At 39.8% G+C, this 25909-nt stretch overlaps 1 protein-coding gene across 1 annotated transcript in view; it reads right to left on the minus strand.

Moving 5' to 3' along the window:
- Positions 1-5454: 5454 nt before the first annotated feature.
- The window catches only part of LOC149260280 (la-related protein 6C-like), a 190060-nt gene continuing 169605 nt past the window's right edge, over positions 5455-25909 (minus strand). The window contains exons 3-10 of the mRNA XM_089420011.1: positions 7687-7781; positions 7518-7589; positions 7324-7403; positions 7116-7212; positions 6762-6809; positions 6570-6638; positions 6295-6444; positions 5455-6204 (exon numbers count right to left, since the gene is read on the minus strand). Coding sequence (XP_089276137.1) covers positions 5968-6204; positions 6295-6444; positions 6570-6638; positions 6762-6809; positions 7116-7212; positions 7324-7403; positions 7518-7589; positions 7687-7781 — 848 coding nt within the window. The 3' untranslated portion in view covers positions 5455-5967. The remainder of the gene's footprint in view (positions 6205-6294; positions 6445-6569; positions 6639-6761; positions 6810-7115; positions 7213-7323; positions 7404-7517; positions 7590-7686; positions 7782-25909) is intronic.

Below are 25909 nucleotides of genomic sequence, written 5' to 3' on the forward strand. Positions count from 1 at the left end.
TTAGGTGGTATTAATGAAGATTGCATCCCTCAAATACATATGCGTGATTCCAAACACTACACCACACACATTAAGTGGTACTCCATCTACCTCGACTTCATCAATATGATTGCATCGTGACCTTGAGCTCTCCATCTTTATTTACCCATTCTAATAGGGTACGGTCAAGATGGTCATGAACGTCCAATCCAAGTTTATTGACTAGATCTTCTACTATGAGGTTGGCTTGTGAACTAGAATCAAGTAGAGCAACCACCTTTGTCTTTTGACTTAGGTTTTGATCTGGAATAGTTTCATCATCTCCTTTTCCTTGGGATGGAGGCTGCTTAGATTCACCTCCTTCTACATTATCATGCAACAATATTTCATCCTACATCTGAGTAGCTCACTACTTGGTTGCTTAAATCCATGGCTAACATATTCTTCTTCTTGGCAAAATTCTTGTAGTTCTTTGGATTTAACTTTGGATATAACTTCCAACACTTAACTTTAGTGTGATTTCCAATAATATAATGGTTACAATGGTTGTCTGAATCCTTGCACTTATGCGGAATAGATGTTGTCTTCTTTTTCTTATGTTTCTACTTCTTTCCCTCCTCAAAAGCATCTTGGTGGTCACTTTCCTTCGAACCACTTGGTTTTCTTTTACTCTTACACAATCTTCAGATATTGTTCTTGCACACAAGGCTCATGAATTATCCTAGGCTTAAAGAACATCACTTGCCTTCATAAATGACTATGTAGATCACCCAAAAGCTTGAACAACAAATATGGATTCTTGAGAAAAATATCCAACATAATGGTCATTTTTATTCACTTAATGGCGTACTCTTGCACACTCTACCCTTACTTTTATTGGATCTATTGGTCTTCATACTCGATAGGGTGGAATTGAGACTTAACAAGGGATTTTAAACACCTCCAACTTGGTTGATGTTCATCTTGTTTAAGTGTATTTATGTGTGAATTTCCCACCAAGTTTGGCTATGGTCCTCATGCAAATGAAGTATTTGGCTTTTCTATTATATTATGGACATGAAAACAAAGTTCAAGCCAATGAAACTTTAACTCTTCAGCTACATTATCAACATACTTTAACTCTTCAACTACATCATCAACATTGAAATAAAATTTAACTTTGCAAACATTTATTCAACTTGAAAGCGTCAATCTCACCTTGATAGTGTTTCATATCCACTTTCACTTCCACTTTAAATAAAAGTTGAGAAGTGATTGCATTTGAACTTAGTCTCTCTTTCTCTAGATCCTTGTCAAGACTTGTTTACTGGATCTTCATTTTCAAATTTATTGCAAATACAATGATTAAGTTAAAACTGCCACACTGTTAGCGACATTGAAATAAATTTCTAACTTTGCAAACAATCATTCAACTTAAAAGCATCATCTCACCTTGATAGTGTTTCGTATCCACTTTCACTTCCACTTTAAATAGAAATTGAGAAGTGACGGCATTTGAACTTTGTCTCTCTTTCTCAGGATGTTTTTCTAGACCTGCTTTCTAGATCTTCATTATCTTCAAATTTATTGCAAATACAATGATTGAGTGAATCAAAAGGTTCAAGCTTGCTCTTTAAAGTCACCATGAGATTGGCCATGTTGCTAAAGATGTTAGTATGACTTGTGCTTCTAGATTCAAAAAGATCTCTTGCAAGCTGCCATACTCTTCTTGTGGAGTGTAACTGTATTCTTTTTCCGTGCATAGTGTTTTCATACATTACACCAATTACTAGATCATGCAACTTCACACAAATATTATCTATAAATTGTTGTAGATATTCCATTGGAATAATTCATTAAAATAAACCTTATAATATTCTACAACCTTTTACTACTAAAGATTGTAGACATAATACTAATAACTTTAACACAAAATATGCCAATACCCTAAAATGAAAAAACAAGCAATGACACACCATCCACATAGTGAACAAAATATGTACTTTGGGAAAACCCAATACGAGAAAGACTCAACTGGAAGAGGTGATGCATATGCCATTTTGTTTTCTTCTTGATTAAGATATGTGAATGGGCACTCACTATGAAGATGCCATGGACATTGTGGCCAATATGGCTACTAAAGGGTCCCTTCCTTTGATATTCCTCAATATTTCACTCTCCTATGGAAAAATACTCGATACAATTAGAATTGAGCCCCTACATAGTTTAATTATTGTCCAAGGTTAGCTTTAGGTGTTTGCAAGCCTCACCCCAATCCATATTGAGGTTTTGGACACTCTAAAATATTCTTAAAAATTTACACATGATTAGCTCCACATTTATGCCTAATGGAAGCTCACATAGCATCCACTTGATACCATGGTGGTCAATAAGATAGGTCAACTTGTGGGAAGCATCACTTCCAAATATGAACTTTAACTAAGGTGAATTTTACATCTTTGGAAAGGCTCAAAGTGAAGAACAACATCAAGAGGTAGCCACAAGTCAATGTCTCCATTTTTTTCACCCAAAAGAACCAAAACAGATGCCAAATTATATGATGATCATTCCTAACATTAGTCACATGGGTTGATAACAAATTGTGAAAAACCTCTATCAAATCATAATATAATGCCCCCTTCAATGTTTTGTAACTAATGGTTTTATATGTGATGAAATGAAGTAATATGATTCCCTTCATATAATATGTTGTCGGCCAGTAAACCATAAACACACTACAACCATATGTTCTTCTACTAAATAGGAATTATATTAAAAAGCAATTTGTTTAACTTGTTTGGTTCTTAGTGAGCCATAGTTATGTGATGATTAACTATTCAAAGGCTTGTAATTTTTTGTTACTAATGGTTTTATATGTGATGAAATGAAGTAATATGATTCCCTTCATATGATATGTTGTCTGCCAATAAACCATGCACACATTACAACCATATGTTCTTCTACTAACAAATATAGGAATTATATTAAAAAAACAATTTGTTTTAACTTGTTTGGTTCTTCGTGAGCCACAATAATGTGATGATTAACTATTCGAAGGCCCGTAATTTTTTGTTTCATTCCACCTTTCACAATTCACATTCTGTATGGTTATTTTTAATCGTTTTGTATGATGTTTTTTTAATTAAAGTTGGACTGGTCTAAAAGCTCTCTTGAAAAAATCCATATACTTTCAAAGATTTCCTATCCTTCACATGCATCTTATGATACATTGATGGTAACAGAATGGCATTTAGATCACTCCCATTGATGACCTATATTTCCTATGCTTCACATGCATCTTATGATACATTGATGGTAACAGAATGGCATTTAGATCACTCCCATGGATGACTTATATGTGGGGGTTCTTTATGCGCTCTCAAAACTCTGATTGACCTGATCCACAAGGAAATACAAGAGATCATTATAGGACGAATGGGTGCTAGAGTATGCATGACATACAAAGAAGGGATATAAGTGCATCTACCTTCTTCAATCTGTTGAAAAGGCTAATTATGCTACTCTGATAGATCCATATTCAATGGTTTACACATGGCAAATCAAGAGTTTGATAGCAAATAAGATAGGCACACAAAAAACAATCGGAGTAATTATTTTAATGTGGAATGAAATACACAAAGGATGTGTACAAAATAAGGGGAGTTCTTTAAGCGCTCTCAAAACTCCGATTGACCTGATCCACAAGGCAATACAAGAGATCATTATGGGACCATTGGGAGCTAGAGTATGCATGACATACAAAGAAGGGATATAGGTGCGTCTACCTTCTTCAATCTATTCAAAAGGCTAATTATGCTACTCTGATAGATCCATATTCAATGGTTTACACATGGCAAAGCAAGAGTTTGATAACAAATAAGATTGACACACAAAAAAAAAATCGGAGTAATTATTTTAATGTGGAATGAAATACACAAAGGATGTGTACAAAATATGCGAAGCAGGTTTGGTCAATCAGTTTGAATCAACTAGTTTTAAGGCAAAGATCATTTAGAGGTCATAGGTTCAAGTCTAGTGGAGTCCCAACTCCCTCTAAGTTAGGAGCACATGTATGCCAACAGCATTTAAGCTAAATACCCATTCACGAAATGTAAGGAAGTGCAAGGAGCCCCAAGAAAGTTTTCCAACCAAAAAAAATTCAAAATAATCTAATGATTGTCCCCTAAAGCTTCAGTATATACTATATTATTTTCTGTAGCCCCCAATCTTCTATCACCATGAAATTACAATATGGCAGTCTTCTCCAAACGAGAACCAGACATTCTTCTTTTGCATTAACTGATTTATGCAAAATTGCACTAAAAAAATCTAGTGCAATTCCTCTACAAGGTAATACCAGTTGAGAATAAACAAGTAAAAGATGGGCGGTAACAAATGAATGCTACCAAGATAGACAACAGTGCTCATTTTATATGTTTTGACTCAGTGCAACAGTAATTTAGTAGGAAGAAAAAAATACTTTGCAACCAAGAAGAAAAATCACATTGTTGGGAAAAAGCAACTAAGTCAAAAGAAAAATATAAGAGGGGCCCTACTCTGGGAAAATGGGTGAATCAACAAATGTTACTACGATAAAAGTGCCCTCAACAAATGTTACTATCACAATGCACCCGCGGCATCATTTGCAAATGCTCAACAATCATTTCTTCGATTTCTTGAACAGTGGTAGTGGCTCAAGAACAATGACAAGTCAGTGTTTTTACAAAAGCTTCGGGCTCATTTGTTGACAAGAAAATCGAAGTTCCACATCCTACGTGACACAAAATATCAGCGCTATGTATCAATTATACAGATTCACATAGACATTCACTGCTGTTTCAGAGGAGAGGTAAAAACAGAAAGAATGTCAAAGTTGAAACCACATCATGCACAAAGGAGAAAAGTCGAATAGAAAATGCAAAAATGTAAAGAAATTTTATTGTACATAGATGTGGAGAGATACAGAAGGGCAGCAAGAGCCAGTGCAAATTTACTCTAAATTCAAATGACCAGAAGAAGAGACGGAAAAGGATGTGCATGACCACATCATGGGGACCAATGGGAAAAAATCATGGCCAAAAAACAAGGAAACAGTATTAGTTATGCATGAAAGCTAAAAATGTAATGAGAACTTGTACATTATGTGTTAATAAAATACAAATGGGCAACACAACAGTGACCACGACTTCCATCAGCTTAGGTGCCATGTTTGTGGGGCAACTATCAGTCAAATTTTCATGGGACTTCCACTCAGTCTCATTAATTTGAAATCCGTGAATGGAACTCATGCCAGGGGCAGGGTAACCAATGATCGGATGGCAGAAAAGGAGATATTTTGAAAAAATGAAAATAAAAAATTACTCAAGTTAATCATTTTGTGGGAAAATTATTATTGCTTTCTTCTTGAATTAGTGCCCCCTCTAACAAACGGTTACAATGTGATAAAATTTACACTAAGTATTCTGGGAGATCATCAAAGCCATACAGTTATAGTAATGAAAAGTAAACAGTTTTAATGGCATACAAAAATCATAGCCACATACAGTTATAGTATGTTTTTTTTATATTACCTAGTTCTATGAAGCTCCAGAATTCAGCAAAACACAAAATGAAACACCTCACTCAATATTTTACTGGAAAATATTTTACATTATATAAAATGAAACAAATCTAAACCCTTCTGACTTGTGTACTGCATCTGTCCTGATTCATCCTTTTCATGTAAAGGAGGTGAAGACAATTACATTTGTACAGATATCCATAATCATAACACCGATCTCCTTTTTATAAGTGGACCTTCTTTATATATGATTGATAGACCCATAAAAATTTTCTATCAACATCTTGTCAGTGTCCTTAACCTATATAACACAAATCAAAAGACAACCTCTGTAAGGCAAACAAACTCATTACAAGACCTTTGTTAGAGTCCAACATGTACTCTAGATTACAATCCTCAAAACATGAAGTTCAAAGGCCAAAAGAGTTCCAGTTAATCAAACCATATTCCTAAACTGCTGCACTAGCAAATGGTTTTCCACGACCCATGGTGAAGCCCCGTGTCCCATCTGGCATTCTAGGTCCTGGCGGTTGCTTCCCTTGGACTTCAATGATAGAGGAACTAGAGCATTGTGGTGGGCCAACTGGATGACTACGCCCAACACTAAGTTGAACACGGCCACGACCTCTTCCCCATCCTCGCCCTCTGCCTCTTCTTCCTCCTTCAGAAGAGTGCTGTTCATCACCCTGTAAGACAAAGAAATTCAACTAGAATACTCTGGACATCCAATCTTAACTTCTACAATGCAAAACATGATGAAGAGAAAAATTACACACCATAAACTCATGACGTTCAGATTGGTGTGGAGAATCTTCGAATTGTTTGTCATTAACTGCTTCGGATGTGGATACCTCCTCTTCTTCACCATTGCTATCAATATTTTCAGTTGCTGCTTTTCGTACTTTAGTCTGATGAACGGACTTGCTCTGAAAGTTGGATGTCCATTTGCTTTTTGTCATTAGGGAGACTATATCGTTTCCATGGCACATTAAATTTCCAAAGCAAAAGCTACTAAAGAATCAAGACTAACATGCTATAAAATATAACATACCACTCGTCGAAGTAACAATCGCACTCGAAGACCACTCCTCCAGTTTCTCTCATCATTCAGTTCTGCAACCTGGTCAGATTACCAATATAATAAAATAAAAAGAAAGATGATGAGGGACAAACAGTAAAGTTTTCTCATCCTATACAATATTCAGTAGAACTGAGTAGCTTGTATATGTTCACTATAACTTACAGCTTTTTCAGCCTGTTCAACTGTCTCATACTCCACAAGAGCATGCAGCTACGAGCACCATAAACTCAAGTCAGGAAAATCACAGATACATTCAAGCTACAGAAGCAATAATATATGCACCATTTCTATCACCTTCCTTTTGCTGAACCCTACACTGAAAACCTAAGAGACTGACATATCATAGTACTTTAGAGAATGTTATTGACAGTCCAGCCTATGAACCTTAATTTGCTCCTAGATTTTCAAGACACATGAAAAGGCTAATTCACTATGGCAATTAGAAACAAATGTGAACGTTGTTAATTTGATACTGCAATTAATAATAAATGAAGTGTACTTCACTACTTCATTTACCTTGTTACTGACAAGCATGTCAGTCCTTGGATACCTTGAACCTGACAGGCCCGAACCATTAGTTGCCTGAGGATGGCAAATACGCACAGTCTTCACACTGTATGGCAGAGATATTATTCAAAATCCATACATATAATACTCACACAACCTCCACATTGATGGAATCATCAGAAATTCATATAAACATAAACTGGCATCAATTACATACTTGCCAACAGCAGCAAATATTTTCTCGATGTTTTCATTAGTATGGTCTTCTGGCAGATTTTCTGCAACAACTGTACGGGACTGCAAATTGGAAGAATGGTTACTATGGTGCATTCACAGAATGTGAAAGAAACATAAAAAAGCAGGTCCATATTGATAATTATCATTGAAAACAATAATATAAAGAATGATTACTTGCAATTCTTCAATTTCTGCATCTGACATTGGTGTCACTCTTCTCACTTTCTTCCCATCTTCACTTACAACCTGACAGAACAACAAATAATAATTATTAAATGCAACCCAGATAATGTCTCAAATGCTCTTGCAAAAATTGCTAAGCTCTTTTGGCTCAAAAACTTACTAGTTGTGAAGACGTTCTCAGCGCTGCTGTGACCAATGCATAGTTACTAACAAGACTCTTCACTTTCTTGAATGATGCGATAACCGGAATAGGAACTGCCAGACCAAATGCAAATGCTTGATTAAGATACAATCACCACTACATAAATATAGTTCTTACTGCAAAACAAGAATTCATTTCTCTCCATAAAGCAAATCCTATTCAATAGGATAGCACCCTCAAGAACAGACAAAGGACACACAGATTGTCAAAACAGACTCAACTTGAAGGCAAGAAAAATTAAACAAGATAAGTTGAATATCACTCCGTGATCTGAATTCAATTCAAAGAATCATATGATGATTTACAATTGATCCCAAAGATGGCAACAAGTGAACTTAAATATTAGCTTTTATGTATAATAGTATGTTCTTGGTGCAAGCACTATTTTAGGTGCTTCAAGTAAATAGTATATCATATACACTATTAGTCTTCAAATCAATTAACCAAGTTGAGGGCAAAGAGGATCTGTGTTTTACACAGGTAGGTGGTGATTTTTAAGTCAGGTGATAGTGATGGTGTTGATTTGGGGTAGCGTCGGATGTGCTCTAGCCACGAAATTTGGTGGAGAGATTATGGCACATGAGATCTCCAATACCCAGAAAGGGTTTGGGCAGATTCTAAACAGTTTGGGAGATATTAAAATAATTACTATTTTTAATGGAGTCCCTAAAAGTCTAAACTTAGGAAATTAAAATATTAATGTGAATTAATATAAAACTATCTTAGAATGGTCCAAAGACATGGATCAAGACAGATCTAATCTTAGCCGTCGATTAGGGACTTAATCTCGGTTGTCGATATGTCAACGAGAAAAGTATAAGAGGAGGTTTGAGTGTTAGGGTCCCACCCTAACCCCCTTATTTATGTAGTAGGATCGAGTCATAGTTATAGTTAAGTAAAGAGTCAATAAAGCCCATATTAATAATTGTAAGTGGTTAACCTGCATTTAATGACGGGACCACAATTAGTTGCAAATGGGCCATGGTATTAGATAGATGGTATTAATAAGAACCATGGTATTGCTCCATGGTATTACATGTATGAGTCATATATAAAGGATAGAGACTCCCTACAAGGAGCATCGTGTCTTATTTTGTAATCGAGCTCTGCTCTATTGGAAGTTGGCCCCTCGAAGAGGCAAGTGAACATTACTTTTTGAATAATAAAATACCTGCTGTTATTTCTCACTGTTCTATGTTCTAGGTATATTTCTGCGCATATGTGGTATTTTTGTATCATCTTGCAGGTTAAGAGCATAACAAGTGGTATCAAAGCGTTTTCCAGGGCCGGTGGGATCTCCATTTTTTAGCAAATTCTTTTTGGCTAGAGACGTGTTCCGGCATCTTTAAACCATGGGATCGGTCGTTGAGCACATAAACCTGCGGATTTGGGGAGGCATGCACGCAGGAAATACAAGAGGTGGTCACGCTTGTTGGACTCCCTTGTAACCCCTGTGGGTACCCCTTCAAGTAGTAGCGCATTAGACAGAACCGTGCACGGACTGTCTTCCAAGTACCCTCTGGTATATCGGAAGCCCCCTAGCTCCCTTGAAACCTCGCCATAGATAAAACGTCAGTCGTTTGGCTGCTACAGTACACCGAGAACAGCACTCGGAGAGATTACTCGCACGTACGATAGGGTAGTCGGGTTGTACGGCTAAGGGTACGGTTGATCCTCCTTGGTTAGTGCCCTGAAAAATTGGGCCGAGTACTACTATCAGACCCTTATGTATATTGCGATCTGTAGCACCTGACACTCCTCGAGACCATAGTTCCCTTTTCTATCTCTGGAGCACGCATAATCTCTGCCAGATCAGATCTCGCAAGTGGGGTTTGCAGCAGCAGCAGAAATCAGTCCCGCAGCTCAGATCCATCAGATCCGCAGCAGCAATCTGTTCCGCCACTCAGATTTATCCGATCAGCCATTCAGATCTCTCAGATCCACCAGAGCCGCCATCCAGATCTGAGTAGTTGTGTGGGTTCCTATACTGAGGCGTGATTTTCGCAGGACTTTTGGCAGCATTGACATTTTGGGGATTCGGCTACTGCAGTATTCCTAAGCAAGGAGTAAAACTCCATTAGGAGTTTTCAGAGAGAAGGATAAAAAAAAAATATATATATATATATATATATATATATATCTGAGACCCCCCAAGGCGCTTATTGGTGATCTAGCCCATAAGAATCAGGACAACGAGCTGAGCAAGGTGGTACCATTCAATTGTTAATGCAGAAAAATTTTCAGCAGTCCCAAATTTCAAGTACATCGGATCGGTGCATGGTAGAAATTAGAGCTCAAGCTATGGCCAATGAGAAGATCGACAAACTTGAACAATCCTTGAAAGACTTCCAAGATCAGCTGACGAAAATAACTAACGCACTCTCAAAGGGCAAGGCGGAAGCCCACGAGGAGGTGTATATTGGCAATGAACACAGTGAGGGTGAGTCTAGCCACTCTCTTCACCTCTGGGGCACCCACCAACAATCTCGTCTACGACCACCCAAGTTGGATATGCATAAATTTGATGGTTCTCACCCGGCAGCATGGGTAGCACAAATGGAGCAGTATTTCAATCTGAATTACATCTTAGATAATGAGACTCAGCTTATGGTGGGGAGCATGTACTTGGACAATGAAAGATGGCAATGGTGGCAATGGCATCAACGTTGCAATGGAAGGTTCTTGACTTGGGACACCTTCAAAAAAGCTCTTATAGAGCGCTTTGATCATGACTCTGCTTTTTTGGGTCGTCTCACTAAGCTCCGACAGACTGGCACAGTGGATGAATATATTACAGCCTTTGAAGCCTTAGCTTTCCGCACTATGGGTCTCCAAGATGCGTTCTACACAGAATGTTTTATCAGTGGTCTTAAAGAGGCCATACAAGCTCACGTCCGACTGCACCACCCTCCCACATGGTCGGAGGCTTGCAGGGTAGCTCGTAAAGTTGAACGTGCGTTAGCGGCCCAGTCCAATCACCCAAATTTCACCGCCAAGGGTTGCCCCCCACAGGCTCACAACACTACTCAAACACTTAAGGTTCAAAAGGTGTCACCTGCAGAAATGGCAGAAAGAAGAAAGCAGGGATTATGTTACTACTGTGATGAAAAATACTCCCCAGGTCATAAATGCAAGGAGCCCAAATTTTTTCAAATTGATGCTACTGATTACAGCTCATCGGAGGAAGCCCCACCACTTGAGGAACCTAAGGAGGATGAAGAGGACAACCAGAAGGACAATGTCCCTGACGAACCAATTATTTCGCTGCATGCTTTGGCAGGGATTTCTTCACCTCAAACTCTCAAAATCAGAGGTTTTATTAAGCACCGCCCAGTAGTAGTCTTGATTGATAGTGGAAGCACACATAATTTTATCCATCAAAGAGTCGTGGAAGCAGTGCATTGTTTTGTACGAGCCGTTTCTAACTTCCAAGTCCAAATTGCGGATGGGGGAACAATGAAATGTGAAGGTCGTTGTGAAAATGTCAAACTTCAAATGGGGGATTATCAGTTGAAGACCCACATGTTTGCCATACACATGGGAGGGTGCGACATTGTCCTCGATGCTGAATGGCTTCGCACACTTGGGCCAATCACAATGGATTTCCAGGAGTTATATATGAGCTTTAAGCAGAACAACTCCACACATACCCTCCGCGGACTCCAGGCGGGAACTCCCTCTATCATCAGCTCACATAGGATGGAAAAATTGTTAAAAAAGGGCCATTATGGAGTTATAGCTCAATTTAATGCCATCCACGCCGTCGAACCCAATTCGCTTCCGATTCATCCTGAGATGCAACAGATTTTAAATAACCATCTGCCAGTCTTTGACAAGCCTCATGAGCTTCCACCCTCGAGAGGGGAACATGATCATAGCATCACTTTGGTCCCAGGGGCCCAACCACCAAATGTGCGCCCATATCGATATCCGTTCGCCCAAAAGAATGAAATAGAAAAAATAATCAAGGAACTTTTGGAAGCAGGAGTCATTCATCCCAGCATTAGTCATTATTCATCACCGGTGGTCATGGTGCTCAAGAAAGATGGGGAATGGCGTATGTGTCCAGACTTCAAGGCCCTCAATAAGTTGACCGTCAAAGATAAATTTCCCATCCCGGTTGTTGATGATTTGTTGGATGAACTAAATGGGGCTCAATTCTTCACTAAGCTGGATCTTCGCTAAGGCTACCACCAAATTCACATGAAAGAAATCGACATTCCAAACACTGCATTCAGAACTCATGAAGGCCATTATGAGTTCCTGGTCATGCCATTCGGTCTTTGTAACGCCCCATCTACTTTTCAGAGCCTTATGAACCACCTCCTCAAACCATATCTCAGAAAATTTGTCCTTGTTTTCTTCGATGACATCCTCATCTACAGTCGCACTTGGGCTGCACATCTTCAGCATGTAGATCTGCTCTTACAACTGCTCCGCAAGCATAAATTATTTGTTAAGATGTCCAAGTGTTCTTTTGGCATGGAAGAAGTTGAGTATTTGGGCCACATTGTGGGGCGTGAAGGTGTCAGGGTGGACCCCAAAGAGATCCAGGCAATGCGGGATTGGCCTCAACCTAAGACCTTGAAGAGCCTGAGAGGATTTTTGGGTCTCACGAGCTACTATCGAAAATTTGTCCGCAATTATGGTCGCATTGTGAAACCCCTCACTCAACTCCTCAAGAAAAATTCATTCCTCTGGAATGATGAAGCACAACAGGCCTTTACAGCTCTCAAAAATGCCATGTGTTCCACTCCAGTCTTAGCACTACCCGACTTCACCAAATCTTTTGTCATTGAATGTGATGCTTCGGGTATGGGTATTGGGGCGGTCTTAATGCAGGAAGGTCGACCCTTGGCCTTCACAAGCCAACAACTAAGTGGGAAGAATCTGGGACAATCTACCTATGAGAAGGAAATGATGGCCATCTTACATGCAGTAGATACCTGGCGACCTTACTTATTGGGGCGACGTTTCCAAATCCGCACATACCATCATAGTCTTAAATATTTTTTGGAGCAACGCCTATCCTCACCACAACAAAATAAATGGCTCGCCAAAATGCTGGGATATGATTATGAGATCATTTACAAGAAAGTGCGCGAAAATATTGTAGCAGATGCATTATCTAGCCAATTTGAGGAAAGTACCCTGCTCGTAATTTCCCTTCCCATTCCAGAATGGATTGAAGAGGCTCGCAGGGAATGGTTTTCACATCCCTGGCTCTCCCAACTCATTACTCAATTGCAAGCGGATCCAAATTCCACCAAGGGCTACTCGTGGCAGGATGAGATTCTTTGCTACAAGGACAAAGTTGTAATATTAGCAACATCCACCCTCAAAAGCCGCATTTTGGCAGAGTTGCACTCATCCCCCACTGCAGGACATTCAGGCTTTCAGAAGACATATGCTCGCACTAGAAGATCATTTTTTGGACAGGCATGAAAAAGGACATTCTTACTTTTGTAGCGGAATGCGATGTCTGTCAGCGCCACAAAGGGGAGACAGTCAAAGCACCAGGCACATTACAACCATTGCCCATCCCGGCATCAATATGGACGAAGGTTTCTATGGATTTCATTACAGGTCTTCCAAAGTCAGGGAACAAGTCAGTCATCATGGTGGTTGTGGACCGACTTTCTAAGTATGCTCATTTTTGTGCCCTACCCCACCCTTTTACACCGACTTTGGTCGCTCAATCTTTCATGGATCAGATCTTCAAATTGCATGGCATGCCCACTTCTATTGTGTCTGATCGTGACCAGTAATTTTTGGCAGGAATTCTTCAGGCTATAAGGTACCCAACTAAAACTCAGTACTTCCTATCATCCACAAACAGATGGTCAAATTGAAGCAGTCAACAAATGTCTGGAAACCTACCTTAAATGTTTCACTTCAGAAAAGCAACATCTTTGGGTACAGTGGTTACCTCTAGCTGAATGGTGGTATAACACCAACTATCATGCCACCACCAAAGTGACTCCCTATGAAGCAATTTATGGTCAACTCCCTCCTTCCCCTACTTCTTATATCAAGGGGTGCTCAAAGGTACAAGCAGTGGATCAACTCCTACAGAACCGCACAACCATGCTCGCCCATCTTTTAGAGAATCTTCATCAAGCTCAAAACCGCATGAAGCAACAGGTAGATCAGCATCGCTCAGAACGCCAATTTCAAGAAGGGGATCAGGTATTTTTGAGGCTGCAACCATATAAGCAAACATCACTCAAATACAAGGGTTGTCAGAAACTATCTCCAAAATTCTACGGACCATATCGAGTACTTCAGCGCATTGGAGAAGTGGCCTACAAGCTAGCTTTGCCACCCACTGCAAAAATCCATCCAGTTTTCCATGTCTCATGCCTCAAGAAAGTGATTGGGAACAATTACAGAATTCAAACCAGTCTACCTGAATTGGATGACGAAGGGTCAATCTGGCTCCAACCTGAACAGGTCCTCGACACACGAGAACGACACCTGCGTGGCCGCATGATCAAGGAAGTCCTCGTCAAGTGGAAAGACACCTCTCTAGAAGATGCAACCTAGGAACCAGCCACTATTCTTCAGCAGTTTCCGCAACTTCAGCCTTGAGGACAAGGCTATTCTTAAGGGGGAGGGCATGTTAGGGTCCCACCCTAACCCCCTTATTTATGTAGTATGATCGAGTCATAGTTATAGTTAAGTAAAGAGTCAATAAAGCCCATATTAATAATTGTAAGTGGTTAACCCGCATTTAATGACGGGACCACAGTTAGTTGCAAATGGGCCATGGTATTAGATAGATGGTATTAATAAGAACCATGGTATTGCTCCATGGTATTACATGTATGAGTCATATATAAAGGATAGGGACTCCCTGCAAGAAGCATCATGTTTTATTTTGTAATCGAGCTCTGCTCTATTGGAGGTTGCCCCCTCAAAGAGGCAAGTGAACATTACTTTCTGAATAATAAAATACCTGCTGTTATTTCTCACTGTTCTATGTTTTGGGTATATTTCTGCGCATATGTGGTATTCTTGTATCATCTTGCAGGTTAAGAGCATAACATTGAGGGTCACTTGGAAAACACACCAGAGTGATTAGTCATTCTATTCTCTAGAGCGGGGTTTGCTAAGAGAGATAGAATTAGTGATCAGTTGCTGCGAGGGGCAATGAGTACGAGGCAGAGAGGCAGGACAGTGCCGAGAGACCATCGCAGAAGCAGAAAGAGGCCGATGAGAGCCAGAGGGAGCCACGCAAAGGCAGTGAAGACTGTGCAAAGCCAGAAGGGCCTGCATCATCCATGCAGAGGTTGCAGGAGTGATGCAGAGAGCCAGAGGCTACGCAGAGCCTCAGTAGGCTGATGCAAAGGGTTTCAGGTTGACGCAGAGGCCAGCGGGCTGACGCTAAGCTTCAGATTGTGCTGGAGAGGGATTTCGTGGAGCAACCTTTCCGAATACTTGTTTCCGAAGAGAGGTATTGCTGCCAAATTTTTTATCTCTGTCAGGTTAGCCAGTTTGGCACCCAGTGTACTCAGAAAAGAGCTGCTTAATAATAAAACCCTCAAATAGCTGCACCGGTTTTCCTGCATTGGGTTTTTCTGGGGACATTAGTCAAAAAATCATGGTGTCACTTGTGTGCTTGTTTCTATTTCCTTCAGTTGATGATCTGTAATGTGTTGAGCATGTACTTGCATATTATTTCCAGTATTTACATGGTAAATAACTTGTTAATTAACAAAACAAGTAGGTAGGAATAAATCAGTAAAGTGCATGAAGGGTTTCTAACATGTCAGACATAGAAATTCCAACAGATGGGAGTGCATCTATCCATGAGCCTTTGTATCTATGACTCCATCTGTTCATAATTATGTCTAAGCCTGTCGTGTCCATATCCTGTGTGTTAAACACATGTTTGGCACATGTCCTAATACAAGACACATGTCAGACACATGCCCTAAATGCCCTAAAACATTTTTTTCATTACTATTTTCTCACTTTCAGCTACACAAAAAGAGCTCTTACAGTCTCTCATTGTGCAAGTGAAAAATAAAATCAAGATTTGAAGAGATTGCAAGTGTTTTCTAAATGTTCTATTAAAAAAATGGACCTTTATTTGCATTTCTAATTTGTTATTTTTTTAAATATAGTTAATTTTTTTGAATATCAATAGATGGATATAAAATGTGTATCATATCTTGTTTCTGGGGATGAGGTGTCTTGTGTCGAATACTCCTTTTCATGTCCTTCGGCTCCCAAGTCCTCATGTCATACGAATTAGCGTTTACATATATTTGACATTATTCCTTGATGGTAGACAAACAAAATACATCCTCCATAGCTCGATTTGATGATTCATCAATACATAAACAACACATGCTACTCTAAGAGTCAGAATTCCGTTACTACTACATTACAACCAAAGTTTGTACACAATGTAGAATTTTTTTGATAGAAACTCTACTGTCTCCAATAGAGTTTTGATATCTATATATAGACACAGACATACATGAAGACAATCATATTTTTAAAGCATAGATAGTCTCACAACCAAGGTAACATCGTTGTAGAAGCTTAATGTGAAAATTTCCAGTCTGAAATCCTATTGCAACAACTGGAATTAATTCTTCTAATTGTAAATTAATTAACAGTTTATTTGCTACAACAACTGTCGAATAAATCACACTGCAACCTTCATGTATAAAACTGAAAATAATAGCGTTGGAAACTGAGAAATATGCTAGCACACACATTAAGTCCCCGTTAAAACCCAATGCGGGAAAAACGGTGCAGCAACTAAGGGTTTTTACTATTATGTAGCAGTGAATTTTTGAGTACAATCTATGAATGCCCAACTGGCAATCCAAATAGCAAAATAATCTCGCCGAAATATTTGTGAGGCAAATACTTCAACACCAGGCCTGATCCTGCTCTGACAACTAACAAATCTGGCCAGTCGTACAGCCTTTGCGCAGTGTGAAAATTCCTAGACTCAAAGGAACCCCTATTGCAGCAAATCTGAATCTACTTCACCTACTTGATTTTTAAATTACATTCATCAAGTTATTCTTCTGAATACTGAAGCAAATTATTTTTGCAACCTACACTAATTAAATATTTGATCTCATGAAACAGAAAACAGAGCAAAGAACAAGATACATAGGACACACTTATTTTTTGACACAATAGTCCTCGAAAAAACCCAATGTGGGAAAACCGGTGCAACAGTTATGAAGGTCTATTATTATCCAAGAGAAATATTTAAATACAAATCTAGGATGCTCATCTAGCAAAATCCTTTATAGAGAAAATATTAGCGTAAAATCTGAGTAATTTTTACCTCACTTCGCTCGACAAAATTTCGACTGATCCAGCACAAGACTTACTAGCCCCAGCTATTTCTGCACGTACCTTGCATAGGCCCTGCGCCAGCCTTTTAGGCTCTACGTCAACTTCTCTGCCCTCTGTGTCAGCTCTCCCGGCAGTTCCGGATTTTGCGTGGCAGGCAGCTTTTCTGTGTCAACTCTCCCAGCTACTATGTTGCCTCTGCGTCAGCTCACCAGGTTTTTCCCGCAGTTCCCGGCAATTTGGGTTGTTCCAGCAGTTCTGGATTCTGCGTGACAGGCAACTTTTCTGCGTCAGCTCTCCCGGCGACTGTGCTACCTCTTTGCAAACTCTCTCCGCCTCTCTGTTTTGTATTTTTCGGAAAGTCCTTCTCCCGAATTATCTCTGCCCCTTAACTGCAAGATCTCCCCAATCGATTTTCCTCCTGAGAACTTCTCACCTCAGAAAATCGATTTCTTCAATCTCTCAGTGTGTGTTTCCAATTGAACCCCAAGCCTCCATTTTATACTTTTCCTGTTGAGTCTTCAACAGCCAAGATTAAGTCTCTAATCAACGGCTAAGATTAAAACATGACTTGATCCGCCTTCTAGATCATTATCACCCATATTTTGATTAATACCCTTAATATTTTAATTTTCCTAGGTTTAGACTTAGTAACCCCATTAAAAATATTTATTATTTTAATAAAATACAATCTAGGTGGAATTTCACCAAACGGTTTTTGGGTTCTTTAGAACTCATGTAGCTTAGCCTCTCCACCAATTTTCAAGGCTAGAGCACTTCCGATGCTACCAAAAACTAACACTCCCTCTTAGCGAGGAAAGTGCTCTAGCAACAATGTCCACTTGCATGCTGCTATGTTTCTGAAGCACCTTCTTTCTGCACTGTTCCTACCACCAACACTGTGCTGCTGCTACCATTGTACTGATGCCCATGACACTGCCACTACCACTGTTGCATTTGCTCTACAGCTCCCTTTCAAACGCTGCATCTGGTATGCTGCTAGCACTGCCACTGCTAACACTGCATCCGTACTGCAACTCAATTGCTGAGAGAAGCAACTAAAAAACATCCAAAATTAGTTGAACTTAACTGTGTTCAGCATAATACAATGAATGTTGAAATCTGACTGTTGCTGATTCTGACCCTCTGAATCTTCTGCGTTGTTGTTGACTCCTGCACTGTGCGTCAACCCTGCGTCAGCTTGTCTGCCCTCTGCGTCAGCTCTCCCGACTGTTCCAACAGTTTTGGATTCTGTGTGACAGGCAACTTTTCTGCATCAGCTCTCCCGGCTACCATCTTGCCTCTACGTCAGCTCCCCGGTTGTTCCGGTTGTTCCCAGCAATTTCGGTTGTTCTAACAATTCTGGATTCTGTGTGACAAGCAACTTTTCTGCATCAGCTCTCCCGGCTACTACGTTGCCTCTCTGCAAACTCTCTCTGCCTCTCTATTCTGTAGTTTTCGGAAAGTCCTTCTCCCGAATTCTCTCTACCCCTTAGCTGCAAGATATCTCCAATCGATTTTCCTCTTGAGAACTTCTCACCTCAGGAAATCGATTTCCTCAATCTCTTTGTATGTGTTTCCAAATGAACCCCAAGCCTCCATTTTATACTTTTCTTGTTGAGTCTTCAACGGCCAAGATTAAGTCTCTAATCAACGGCTAAGATTAAAACATGACTTGATCCGCCTTCTAGATCATTCTCACCCATATTTTGATTAATACCCTTAATATTTTAATTTTCCTAAGTTTAGACTTAGGAACCCCATTAAAAATATTTATTATTTTAATAAAATACAATCCGAGTTGAATTTCACCAAACAACTTTTGGGTTCTTTAGAACTCATGTGCCTTAGCCTCTCCACCAATTTTCAAGGCTAGAGCACTTTCGATGCTACCAAAAACTAACACTCCCTCTTAGCGAGGAAAGTGCTTTAGCAACAATGTCCACCTGCATGTTGCTCTGTTTCTGAAACACCTCCTTTGTGCACTATTGTTGCCACCAACACTGTGTTGTTGCTACTACTATACTGATGCCCATGACACTGCCACTGCCACTGCTACATTTGTTCTACAACTCCCTTCAAACGTTGCATCTGCTATGCTGCTAGCACTGCCACTGCTAACACTGCATCCGTACTGCAACTCAATCGCTGAGAGAAGCAACTAAAAAACATCCAAAATTAGTTGGACTTAACTGTGTTCAGCATAATACAATGAATGTTGGAATCTGACCGTTGTTGATTCTAACCCTCTGAATCTTTTGCGCTGTTGCTGACTCTTGCACTATGTCAACTGCAATGCTACCAACCTTGCTCTACGCTGATCAGTCTCTGCTCCCAAGCCACTGCATCTGTCCTCCAAACAATCCACTACATCATCTAACACTAAGTCCATCTCGCTACTGCTGAATCTGGGGCTCCTATAGCAAGGAATTGATCCAATAGGTGGACTCCTCAAAGATCCTACCCACATGTAGTCCTCCAACTCAATATCGCCCCATCTCCCTCTCGGAGATGTGTGGACACTCATGGCAAACTCATCCTCGTCAATCTTTGTTGAAGCAGCCTTAGGATCATGTTTCTCATCCTTGTCCTCTTTCTTCAAAGGACATTGGGATGCATAGTGGCCCATCTCACCACAACTGAAACATTTCACCTTCAAAATGTCCTTCTTTCGCTTCGACTTTTGCTGTCCCTTCGATGCTAGAGTTGCATTCTCCTCCTCCTTCGTCTTTGTGCCACTCCCACTGCTGCCACTGAGGTTGACCTTCACTAGGTTTCTCCTTAACTCCTCATGTTGAAGAGCCACCCACATCTCCTCCCATGAAGGTAGTTTTTCGCTGTCGAATATGCTTTGGACAAAAACTTGCCATTCATTCGAGACTCCATTCAGGGCTATCGTCACCATCGCGGTTCGCTGAGGAGTGGGCCCCACTACAGCAAGTTGGTCTCTAGTGTCCTGAAGACGTTGAAGATAGAGGTTCACCCCTTCTCCTTTCTACATCAAAGTCTGCGACAACTTTTGCTCCAAATACATCTTTCGTTGTTCTGAAGAGCCTTCATACAGAGAAGACAAGGCTTCCCACATCTCTCGAGTTGTATCCTTGCCTTGCAAGTCTGAGACCACATGATCTCGAACTCCATCAAGAATGAGCCTCTTTGCCTACCCTTGCTCAGCCTTGTACTTCTTCTTTTGATCGTTGTCAACAGGAACAGCTATAACACTATTGGCATAGGCCTCGATATCATATTCCTCTAGAACAACTAAGATTCTGGTCTTCCATATGACATAGATGGAAGCTCCTTCCAGCCTGTCTTGATCAATGAGCCCATGCGATGCCATCTCACCCAACTGTCGAACTGACTCCTCTAGTCACTGCTTAGCACTACTTAGCTGCTCAGCAAATGAGAAATTTGAACTTTTTGGTGGAAAGTTCTTTGAGGAGAAAATTCCCCTTCTACATGTCTTCGTTCTTTTCCAGCGAATTTTTGCCCTGGCAGAAAATGCTTCCTTCAAGCACTACGCTGAGGCTCTGCATCACTCCCTCTGCCTTTGCAAATTCACGAACTAGAAATCGTACCTCTGTCATCTCACTCAGAGAGAGATTTCCTCGGATCTGCTTCTCGACAAGGACTACGCAATCCCTTCAAGGGGATTTGAATCGCTGCCAAGTGCAGCGTTCGACCTCACTGCTTAGCACTGGATCTGCTCTTCCTATTCCAAAATCAATGCTCTGATACCATGTGAAAGTTCCTAGACTCGAAGGAATCCCTGCTGCAACAAATCTGAATCTACTTCACCTACTTGATTTTTAAATTACATTCGTCAAGTTATTCTTCTGAATATTGAAGCAAATTATTTTTGTAGCCTACACTAATTAAATATTTGATCTCATGAAACAAAAAACAGAGCAAAGAACGAGATTCATAGGACACACTTATTTTTGGACACAATAGTCCCCGGAAAATCCAATGCGGGTGTTAGATCCCTATAATACTAGTGATTACCCCATTACTATTGTAGTTGTATCCCTTATTAATATTGTTGTGCCCCTATTGCCCCCATATTGTTATTATTGTGCCCCATAGAAACCCTCTATTGTTATTTTTGTGGCTTTATAGTATTATTGTTAAGTCGGCTGCGTTATATTGTGACTCCTTAGACCAGTGTTGATAATATCGGTATCGGGAAAATATCGGCGAGGGTCCGGAAAATATCTTATCGGAAATATCGGCGAAAATATCGGCAAATATCGGCAAGCATAAAAAATGCATAATATATTCATTTTTTTCAGATTTCTAAACATATAAAGCAATAACAACATGAACTAAACACATTGGCACATAAATATGAAGAAAGCATTGATATATATGATGTCAAATAGAAATGATACATCAAACTTCAAAGTCGATACCAAATCCTGCTGATCCCTGATAGTGATAAATTGATAATTGTCCAATCAAGGACTCAAACAAAATAACATCACATATCCTGCTGATCCCTGATACTATATCCTAACCTATACAGCATCTATTACTTTGATGTTGGTTACTTGTTGACCCTCAAAAGCAAAGGGATTAACTAAGGAGATAACACCTGGAAACATGATATGATAGTAAGGCAGCAGGCTATTGACAAAGGACATAGACATCTGAATTTGATATTAGTACTAGTTTTAACTTTTGATTGACAAAGGAGATAAACACCTAGAAGCATCATATTACTAATATAATACTAGTACTTAGATTGAGGTTATAACTTATAAGGAAGGTGATTGACAAAGGAGAGAGACACTTGGAGGTGATATTAGTACTAGTTTGAGGTCACAAGCAAGGGGATTGACAAAAGTCAAACACCTGGAAGCTATCCCTGGTATCAGATTGAGGGAAGATAAGGCAATTCTTAAGCACAAGCAATAAGCTCTATGCAGATTTTCTGCTCAGAACCTTCATTTGACAGGCACATAAATATGAAGAACCTTCATTTCTGCTCAGAACCTTCATTTGCTGGAAGGTTGCTGCTTTTATTTCAGCTTTGATCATCTATCCTCAAATATGCCCATGTCCATTACTCCCAAATGTAATTCAATGAAGTCTTACTTTCTCTCTTCTTTAAGCTTCTATTTAAATATTTTCATCTCTGTGAGATAAACTTCCTAGTTTCTTGATAGACTCAGATGTAACATATTATTGTTTTTGAAATTGATAATGGTGACTAATCAACTGATCCTGATGAGGTTGCCAAATAGCCTTAATTTTTTTTTTTGTTTATTATGTATTGTGCTTTAATCAAATAAATCAAATAAAGCAATAGAAATTGCTGCATTCAAATAAAGGATAAGAGCAAGAGACTAGTCTTATTTGTTCGCGATAAATAAATGGCTGTAGAGTTCACGATGCAATTGATATTTCTTCATTTCTTGAAAGCTGAGAATTATTCAGCAATGTGGGAAGTCATCCAGATTAACATAGGACCAAATCTCTATCAAAATGAGTATCACAAATTCTGATATCCCAGTTGTTTCTATCATGTATCTTTTCAGAACTCAAAACATTCATCATACCCTTCCAATTGTATCTATTTCTCCACTTTTTGTCCCCCCAAGCATGTTTTGCTATAATCTTATTGGAAACATATTCAGAAGTTAATTGACATCCAAAAGATGAGATCTATCTTATTGCAAGCTTTAGGAATAAAACCATATCTTAAGAATTTCTTTGACTGTCTCTATGAGTTGAAGTTGGTTTCATTTCGTGTAAAGTGAATTTTCTTAACCTGGAGAAAAAGTATTTCTAAGCAAGGGTTTGTGTTTATTTTGTTTTCCTGTATAAAGGATTCACATAATGTGAAAATAAATCAATTCCAGGCAAGGATTTCTCTATAAATCTAAAGAGATTTTGGGTGTTATTTATTATGAAGTGCCCATAAATGCTTCCCCCGCAGAAATGCTGAGGATACCAGAAATGCTGCCCCCATCTCCCAGCAACGTTGTACGGTGTTAACACCTTCCAGCGCTCAAACAAAAGTTAAAAACTAAAATGACTTAACACCAAGCGCAAAAACCCTTTATACAGCCCGCGCGGAAATTTTTTAACAGCCAGCCGCGATATTTACCATTGTCGCCCGATATTTTGGAATATATCGCCGATATTTCGGATTTCTCGCGTGATTTTCAAAGTTGGAAAATATCGCGATATTTTAGGGCCGATATCTCGTTTCGCAGAAAATAGCGCGATATTTACGAATATCGCCGAGATATCGGCGATATTATCAACACTGCCTTAGACTCCTATATATAGAAAGGAGGTTTTGTCATTTGTATCATCGAAGAATTGTTCATTTATGTAATGTAAAGGAGGTTGCCCCCTCGAAGAGGCTGAATCTAAGGCGTTGATCTATCTTTTCTATCTTTTCTTGAGCTGGTTTCATAACAGCGGGAAAATCAGTACAGCAGTTCTAAGGGTTTATTATTATGCAGGAGAAATATCTAAATACAAATCTAGGATGCTCATCTAGCAATCCTTTACAAATAAAATACTGGCGGAAAATCTGAGTTTTACCTCACTTCACCCGGCAACATTTCCGCTGATCCGGCATAAGACTGGCTAGCCGAAGCTATTTCTGTGTTGGCCTTGCATCAACTTTTCAGGCTCTTTGTCAACCCTGCATCACCTTCTCTGCCCTCTGCATCAACTCTCCCGATTGTTCCGGCGTTTCTGGATTCTGCGTGATAGGCAGCTTTTCGGTGTTAGCTCTCTCGGCTACTGCAATGCCTCTGCATCAGCTCTCCCGGTAGTTTCAATTGTTCCAGCAATTTTGGATTATGTGTGATAGGAAGCTTTTCTGTGACATCTCTCCCGACTGTTGCGCTACCTCTCTACAAGCTCTCTCTGCCTCTCTGTTATGTATTTTCCGGGAAGTCCTTCTCCTGGATTCTCTCTGCCCCTCAGCTGCAAGATCTCCCCAATCGATTTTCCTCCTGAGAACTTCTCACCTCAGAAAATCGATTTCCTCAATTTCTCTGTGTCTTTCCAAATTAACCCCAAGCCTCCATTTTATACTTTTCTTATTGAGTCTTCAACGGCCGAGATTAAGTCTCTAATCAACGGCTAAGATTAAAACATGACTTGATCCACCTTCTACATCATTCTCACCCATATTTTGATTAATACCGATTAATATTTTAATTTTCCTAAGTTTAGACTTCGGAACCCCATTAAAAATATTAATTATTTTAATAAAATACAATCCGGGTGGAATTTCACCAAACGATTTCTGGGTTCTTTAGAACTCGTGTGCCTTAGTCTATCCAACAATTTTCAAGGCTAGAGAACTTCCGATGCTACTAAAAACTAACACGCAGACCCCAACTCGCTAAGCCTGAAACTGCAAGGAAAAATGATGTCCTAGCTGAGAAATTCACTAGGCCTCCTAGATATTTTTTGGACCAACAACTACTAAATTTCTCTCTCCTTCTGCAAAATCGATCTCCCTTTGAAGCCTTTTATGCTGCCATTGCGTAGCTCCATTGGGAAATACAACCCTCCTGTCGCTGACTCTCCAGACCTGGAAAAACTTTCCTTCGGACTCACTGTTCTTGCCCCTCTCTATCTCTGCTTCCTTCTCTCGATCGAACTCTTCTAGCTACTACTACCTTTGGAAAATCAAAATTTCCAAGGAAATCGATCTCTGTGTGTGTCACAAGCGTGTTCTCCATCTACCCATCGACTTCTTATAATCTTCTGTTGGACCTGCAACGACCAAGATTAAAACTTAATCAAGGGCTAAGATCATATCGGAGTCGATCCGTGTGAGTTTCAAGATGATTCACACCTTATCTCAATTAATACTAATTAATTAACCAGATTTCCTAAGTTTAGACTAAGGAAATAATAAAAAAATAGTCTGATAATCTAATTGAGACACTTTTAGGTGGAATTTCAAAAAACGATTTCTGGGTTATGGAGAACTCCTGTGTTTTAGCCTCTGCACAGAGTTTCGAGACTAGAACACCTTTGATGCTACAAAAACTAACACTCCCTCTTAGCGAGGAAGGTGTTCTAGTGTTGCACCACCGCTGCAACAACACCCTCTCTTTGTATCATCCCTCTGTCACGTTGTTGATGTCTAGTCACTATGACTGAATGTTGCTGCCCACCAACCACTGCGCAACTCTGATGTTGCATTTGTGTGGTTGCTATACTACTACCAACTATGCATCTACACTACAACTCCCTCTCATTTATTGTTGTTGCAACTGCAACGACTGCAACTGAGAAGCATCCTAAATATTGAATCGACTGTTTTCAATATGATGCATCTGTCTCTCGAGTCGTGACTGCTACTACCTATTGCATTGTCCGCTGAAGAATCTGCATTGTTGTTGACTCTACATTGTTGCCAACACTGCACTGCGCTTCTCATCATCTGACTAGTACTAGTCTACAACTGTCACTCTAGAATCTGACTGCATCTCTGACACTGATCCATCCTGCTACTGAATACTGTGGGCTTCATGAGGACACCTCAAGGATCCTGCCCAAGTCTGCAACTCTAGGACTATATCTCCATAGTGCCCCACCTCTCTCCTAGAGGTATAGCACCAAACATAGTGAAATCTTCCCCCAGCTTGGAGGACAACTTATCGATCTCAACGAATGTTTCTACTTGGTCATTCTTCTCCTACTTGTTCTTCTTCCTGAGAGGACACTACGTGTTGTAGATTTGACCTTTGACAGCTCCTTCTTCTTCTTCTTTTCCCCTTGCCCCTAATTGGGACCTTTAGACGCTAGGGCCACATTTTCCTCTTCTTTTTCATCCTTCACGCCCTTGTTGTCATTGTCGCTGATGGTACTC

This window comes from Pinus tabuliformis, chromosome 6 (genome assembly GCF_031772625.1).
Source record: "Pinus tabuliformis cultivar Carrire ecotype Pingquan chromosome 6, CPIR1, whole genome shotgun sequence".
NCBI classification, from domain to species: Eukaryota; Viridiplantae; Streptophyta; class Pinopsida; order Pinales; family Pinaceae; genus Pinus; species Pinus tabuliformis.